This window comes from Cucurbita moschata, unplaced genomic scaffold (assembly GCF_002738365.1).
Source record: "Cucurbita moschata cultivar Rifu unplaced genomic scaffold, Cmos_1.0 Cmo_Scf00005, whole genome shotgun sequence".
NCBI classification, from domain to species: Eukaryota; Viridiplantae; Streptophyta; class Magnoliopsida; order Cucurbitales; family Cucurbitaceae; genus Cucurbita; species Cucurbita moschata.
This window is the reverse complement of record NW_019268521.1, coordinates 6,678,024-6,684,802: the sequence shown is the minus strand read 5'-3', so window position 1 is coordinate 6,684,802 and position 6,779 is coordinate 6,678,024. Positions and strand designations below refer to the sequence as shown.

The window sequence follows — 6,779 nt, the reverse complement described above, 5'->3', positions numbered from 1 at the left end:
AAACCCCCCCCCCCCCCCCAAAAAAAAAAAAAAAAAAAAAAAAAAGTAAGGTCCAACAGCCACCGCCCCACTTATACTGCCATTACTGTACTAGTAGACTTCAGTGCGAGCGTGTTTGTCGTGTTCTGGATTTGTAATTAGTTTTTTTTTTCTAATTTCAGAGATCTGACTTTTCACGCTTCCATTGACTTGTGTTTTTCTTACTTTACTTTAATGTTTGTTTTGATATCGTTACAAAATTTAAGTTAAAAGGTCATAGAAATCAATATTAGTGGGAGATTAAGTGATGTTACTACAGACGGATCTCTTATTTTAATGTCAAGTTAAATAATGAACGGACCAAAAAGTTAAAGGTGATGATGAGTTACAGAAAAACTGTGTGTTGACTGCTTCTATAAGCCCTGTCTCGTTGTTCTTGTTTGTGATTGATTTGATGTTTTTTGTTCTGTTGACTAAAGCTGGAGTGGTTTTGAGTTTTGATAAGGACCTGTTTGTAATTGTTATCATTGTTACCGCCATTATGGATCAAATTCTGAGCAGAATAATGGAGAATGAACTTTGTTTGCTGAGAAAGCTTGAATCTCATGATTAATGGAAGTCGTGCGAGTAATTAAGAAGGTGTTACTGGGGGAAACATTTATTATTTGGATAATTTGATTTTCTTTCTTTTGTGGTTCCCTTCGGTCTGAGTGCTTTTATGATACATGTACCAGAAAGCAGAGTAGAGTGGGTTGATTAGGAGATATTTGGCCCACCAAGCTAATTTCCAACACCTACTGCTCTTCTTTTTCTTCCTTTCCTCTAATGGAACTTTTTAATTCACTGCTTTGTTCCCTTTTCTTTTTTCATCAAAACTTTCAAAATACTCATTTTCTTTTATTTAAACCACAATTATATTACTTGAAATATTACCGAATCTGAAATCGTCGGGCAAACAAACAAAATCATAAAAAGAGGTTTAAAACGAATTAAACAGCTAATTTTGCACCCAAAGTATATATATATTTAATTTCGTCTTCTTTTTAGGTTGGAATATTCTTATCACCTTACATTGGAATTGTGCAATTCAGGAACGGAATTCAACAGAGAAGAAACTCATACGAAGACGGTGTTTATGGAACAACGTGCCCAATCCCTCCAGGGAAGAACTTCACGTACATTCTGCAAGTAAAGGATCAGATCGGCAGCTTTTACTATTTCCCCTCTTTGGCCTTCCACAAGGCCGCCGGCGGTTTCGGCGGCATCAGAATCCTCAGCCGCCCCCGGATCCCGGTCCCCTTCCCCGATCCCGACGGCGACTACACTGTCCTCATCGGCGACTGGTACAAGTCCAATCACACGGTATGTTGAATCTGCGAGCGTTTTTTTACTTCTTTTTTTTAAAGAATAAATAATAAAAAATTTTGAAGAAAGGAAATGTTGGAAACCGGGGAGTGGGCGGTGACTGCGGATCGCATTATCGCAATGTTTTTCCGTCGGTAGCTGGTGGGGTCCACTCCGTGACTTGAATTATTGGTGACCGAATCAATTGTTCGCTTTTTTGTTCGGTGGGGTTTAATGACTTGGGAATGGTCGCGTACCGAAAATTTTAAAAATAATTATGGCTCGATTTCCCTTGTTTTATTGAATTTAAGATGCACAATTTTAATTTTTAAATTCTGCTTGAAGAATTAATTAAGTGGCCAACAATTTTATAGAAAAATAAATTATTTAATTGTAATTAAAAGTGAAATTCTATTTATTTTTCATATCTTACCAATACATAGCATAGTGTTCGAAACTGCATTTTATATTAGTATTACCTTTAAATTTAAATTTTATTTGAATTATGTTTTCTTTTTTGATAAACTTGAAAATGTTTATAATTTTAGGGTAATTATATAAATTTGGATGCTCAATGAATTTGAGCTTTTATCAAATTGTTAATGATAAATTTACTCGTTATAAATAAAAGGTTTTTGTAATACAATATTTGAAGATTGACCGACTAGAATAGAACCTTAAAAAGTTTGATGAAATCAAATCGAAGTTTACAATAGAATCCTAAAAGCTCAAGTATTTGGTATCCGTAGTAGAATGTTATTTATTTATATATATTTTAAATATCATTTTCCCTTTGCCTTCTATTTTCTTATCTGGGCCTTCAAAATTTGGGCATGGTGAATAGACCCTGAAGGCTCATCTGGATCGTGGTAAGAAGCTTCCATTTCCGAATGGAATCCTCATCAATGGCCGTGGCAATGATACCTCTTTTAGCGTTGAACAAGGTACATTGCTTGTCTGATTTAATTATTCATTCAAAGGAAAATGACTGTATAATGGAAACGAGATTATGATTTATGTCAATGCTGTTGCAGGAAAAACATACAGGCTGAGAATTTCAAATGTGGGGCTGGAGCATTCCCTCAACTTCCGAATTCAAGGTCATAAAATGAAGCTTGTAGAGGTGGAGGGAACACATACCCTTCAAACGACCTACTCGTCGCTCGATGTTCATGTTGGTCAGTCTTACTCTGTGCTCGTCACGGCTGATCAGCCAGCTCAGGACTATTACATTGTCGTCTCCACTCGCTTCACTTATCGGGTACTCTCCACCACTGGCATTCTTCATTACAGTAACTCTGCTGGCCCTGTCAAAGGCCCCCCTCCCGGTGGTCCAACAATACAGATCGACTGGTCCCTCAACCAAGCCCGGTCTATTAGGTTAGATACTTTCTATTCACCATCAGGTTGAGATACTTTCTATTCACCATCAGGTTGAGATACTTTCTATTCACCATCCTTTCAGCTTGAGTCAAGTAGTAATAGGCTATAGGTAAACAACTTGGAAGCGTTAGCTTTTGGATTTAAGCTTTGTGAACCAAATTAATGTCTAGAATCCATATGTAGGAAGAAATTTTGATGTAGTCTAACATATTAACTTATATTGGCCTTTTTTTCATTATATTCCACTGAATCGTTCCAAAGGGATAGTGTTTAGTTTTCCAACTACTGGTATAGCCTTGATTATGACTTTTTTTTTTTTGCAGAACCAATCTTACAGCCAGTGGACCAAGGCCAAACCCACAAGGATCTTATCACTATGGTCTCATAAACACAACCAAAACCATCATACTTGCAAGTTCTGCTGGTCAAGTCAACCGCAAACAAAGGTATGCAGTTAACAGCGTATCCTTCATCCCTGCTGACACTCCCCTGAAACTTGCGGACTTCTTCAAAATTGGTGGGGTTTTTCGTGTCGGAAGCATCTCCGATAGGCCCACCGGTGGAGGAATCTACCTCGACACATCCGTGATGGGTGCAGACTATAGAGCATTTGTAGAAATTGTGTTTCAAAACAATGAGAACATTGTCCAAAGTTGGCATATTGATGGCTACTCTTTCTTTGTGGTCGGGTAAGCTTGCATTCTAAGGATGGCTGACTCTGGTGTTTTTTACTACATGATTGTCAGTCTATGGTTCAAAACTCAATTTCTGTAAGTGTTCAATTTTCAGCATGGATGGAGGCCAATGGACACAGTCTAGCAGAAATCAATACAATCTCCGAGATGCAATCGCTCGTTGCACAATTCAGGTGAGCATCGAGTATCAATTTCCTTCTGGCTTTCTTCCCCACAAATCCTCTGTTTAAATGGGCTGATGGTGGTGTTTGGTGCAGGTCTACCCTTTTTCGTGGACTGCAATTTACGTGGCCCTCGATAATGTAGGAATGTGGAACGTGAGGTCGGAGTTTTGGGCAAGACAGTATCTCGGACAACAATTCTACCTCCGCGTCTATACGCCATCGACTTCACTCAGGGATGAGTTTCCCATTCCAAAGAATGCTCTTCTGTGTGGCAGGGCAAGCGGTAGACACACTAGACCGCTCTAAATCAGTAGCCGTTCCAAATACTTAGACACCCCACAAGGTAGTTAAAGTCTATCTTAGCTTTAATATATGATGAAAAAAAGCAAGGTCTCTTTGCTTTCATATTGTTGTAGACAGGAATATCTACAGTTAGACTATCTATAGTTAGACTGCCTGGTCCTCCAGTCGACCCCAGCTCGGGGTCAGGTCACATTCTTTCTCTAGATATCATTCCATTGCCTTGCCCATTTGGTCATCTTCTCTCTATGATATTGTTACCTGTCAATGTTATTTAATATCAGATTGTTTCGCTTTGAGGTGTGGATAAAATCTACCATTCCAAAATAACATGTATTTCGCATAATTTTCTTGTTTTGTTTACCTTGTCACTCTTTGGAAGGGAGTATGTGTCTAGCAATGACGTGAGATCGGCCTACATGGTTACCTTTTTCTATGTATTCCATTTTGTCGACATTTTAAAGCTTACTCGTTTGTTCGGGCTTGACAACTAATGGTACATGAAATTAGTTTGTGTTTATTTGATCATAAACTTTCCAAATCTGTCATTTAAAAAAAATACTCAAAATTTCAACTACTAAAGTTGGGAATTTGTAATCAAATTTTTTTTGCATATATTTTTTAACTATTTAATTCTACTGTGGATCCAAAATTTTACATATTAGAGGTTTGTGTCGATATATAGTAAAGAACCTATGTTAACCGACTTAACCAACTTTTGAAGTGATTCGATTAAGTCTTCTCACTGAAGATTAAATCGAAAATATTTACCTAATGAAATGGAGGTTTACGTAGTGAAGTTTATTAAATTAAAGTATAAAGACAAAAATAGAACTTCATTACGCAATGAAATGGTTAAGGCAATACGACGACGTTTTACAATGTCTCAGGAGGAAACACGATTTTCACCGTCCACGGGTACGGAATCGAAGTGATCCAACGATCAAGAATGCGGAACAGGAGGCGTGGGTACCAAACGTGCCAAGTACAAACTATATATAAGCTTCCCTTCCCTTGCCGCTATTGAACTGAAAAGTTCACGAAACTAACAAGTCGGCGAACAAGTCTCTGCAGAGGATTGCTTTCTGGAGTTCTTCTATGGCCAACGAACAGGAAGAAGTGGCTGCTGATCTTGAGGCGACAGTACTTTCTTCCGCTGCTCAACAAGCCATTTTTCCGAATGATGAACTGCACGTTCTTAACGATGCCGTCCCGCAGATGCCTTCTTACGTGACGAAAGACCTGTTGTCGATTGGAGTACGTTTTCTTGTCTTTGAACCTTTCACTCGAACATAGGATTTCGTAGTCTATACAGCCGTCGTTAGGAATGCGATCAATTACTCTCACTTCTTATCTTGATAGTTTGCAGTTTCGAGCAAATTCTAGTGGTGTTTGAATGTCCTTGTTTATTTGGTCGCTATCCTTAATTTTTTTCCATTCATTTCCTCCTAAGATCTCGTAGTTAAGAACAACCGTCGTTAGGAATGCGATCGATGAAACTATCACTTCATAACTTGATAGTTGCAGTCTGGAGGAAGTTTCCGGTTGTGTTTCTATGTTCAATCGCTATTCTTAGTTTGTCCTCGCAACCTAAAATTCCTAGTTAATTAGGAATGCGACGGATATAACTTTCGCTTCATTACTTGACGGTTCGCATTTTGGAGGAAATTCCGTTATGTCTGAATGTGCTTTTTCATTCGATCGCTAACCTCAATATTTTCCTCACTTGAACCTAGGTTTCATAGCGAAATAACTATTGATAGGAAGGCGATTGATATAACGACCATCACATTTACCTTATATCTCGATGGCCAGTAGTTTGGAGAATATTTCTTTTGTGTTTGAATGTGCTCCTTTATTCGATCGCTATTCTTGATTTTTTACCTCACCGAGTTAGGGTTGGATATTATCGTGGCACCTTTAACATGATAAGTTGTCATTCTTTCCAAATTTCAGACTTATGTGTTCTGTTTTTTTGTTTTTTTATTTATACTTTAAATGCGTGCAAGTTGGTTTTCTATCTTTCATGACATTTCATTTTATGTATGTTTTTGCTTGCGATTCAGCAATATCAGCTTTACAAGCCCTGTTAAATTCTTAAAAGTAATGACGTCTGTTTATTACCAGCATGATGCTGCGGATAATGATTTTGTAATAGTAATAAAAAATCAGAAGAAGATGATGAAAGGAGCAGCATTTTTTATTGGTGCCTAATAATGGCCTACTGCTGATAAGCATCTATTGTGTTCTTGGATGCATTTGGTGGTGTTTTTCTGCTTTTATTTTGGCATGATTTTACTGTTTCAAGCAATGATATTGGCATGTATTGGAATTACATCAAGGATACTGTTTGCGATAGCCAGATGATGTTTGGTCAATACTTTCGTTGCAGGTATGCATACCCTGCATCATTCGGCTATCTGGCATTGAAAGGCACCATTATTCCTTCTCACTGTCGGTACCAATCGTAGGTTCTGACAAGGAGGCAATTGATGATGATATCGATAGAAACATTTGCTGCCTATGTTTAGGTATTTTGCAGTTCAGTTATATTGATGAAAAAGGTAACTTCTGACAAGGAGGCAATTGATGATGATATTGATAGAAACATTTGCTGCCTATGTTTAGGTATTTTGCAGTTCAGTTATATTGATGACAAAGGTAACTTCGTAAAATGTAAGGGAGTTGATGATTTAGCTGTCTCGATTTCCGAGATGGTAAAGAAAGAAGGCCATCAGATTGATAGTTTTTCTCTTGAGGTGTCAATTCCTTCAATCATTCTGGAGAATGAGAAGCTTGTTTGGTAAGAGCACCCCCCCCCCCCCCCCCCCCCCCCCCCCCCCCCCCCCCCCCCCCCCCCCCCCCCCCCCCCCCCCCCCCCCCCCCCCCCCCCCCCCCCCCCCCCCCCCCCCCC

The 6,779-nt window shown here is 38.7% G+C and overlaps 2 protein-coding genes across 3 annotated transcripts in view; both read left to right on the top strand.

Annotated features, from left to right (window-relative positions):
* The window catches only part of LOC111443103 (L-ascorbate oxidase homolog), a 5,614-nt gene extending 1,391 nt beyond the window's left edge, over nt 1–4,223 (top strand). Inside the window, exons 3-8 of the mRNA XM_023080745.1 lie at nt 1,071–1,341; nt 2,168–2,267; nt 2,358–2,703; nt 3,030–3,395; nt 3,496–3,574; nt 3,659–4,223. Of these exons, the coding sequence (XP_022936513.1) occupies nt 1,071–1,341; nt 2,168–2,267; nt 2,358–2,703; nt 3,030–3,395; nt 3,496–3,574; nt 3,659–3,871 (1,375 nt within the window). The 3' untranslated portion in view covers nt 3,872–4,223. The remainder of the gene's footprint in view (nt 1–1,070; nt 1,342–2,167; nt 2,268–2,357; nt 2,704–3,029; nt 3,396–3,495; nt 3,575–3,658) is intronic.
* Nucleotides 4,224–4,884: 661 nt separating this feature from the next.
* LOC111443704 (putative tRNA pseudouridine synthase Pus10) overlaps nt 4,885–6,779 on the top strand; it is a 6,493-nt gene continuing 4,598 nt past the window's right edge. The window contains exons 1-3 of one of the 2 annotated variants that reach the window (XM_023081636.1): nt 4,885–5,122; nt 6,258–6,377; nt 6,475–6,668. In XM_023081636.1, the coding sequence (XP_022937404.1) occupies nt 4,964–5,122; nt 6,258–6,377; nt 6,475–6,668 (473 nt within the window). In that variant the 5' untranslated portion in view covers nt 4,885–4,963. Of the gene's footprint in view, nt 5,123–6,257; nt 6,378–6,447; nt 6,669–6,779 lie in introns of both variants that reach the window. The other variant, XM_023081635.1, reaches the window with a different exon arrangement.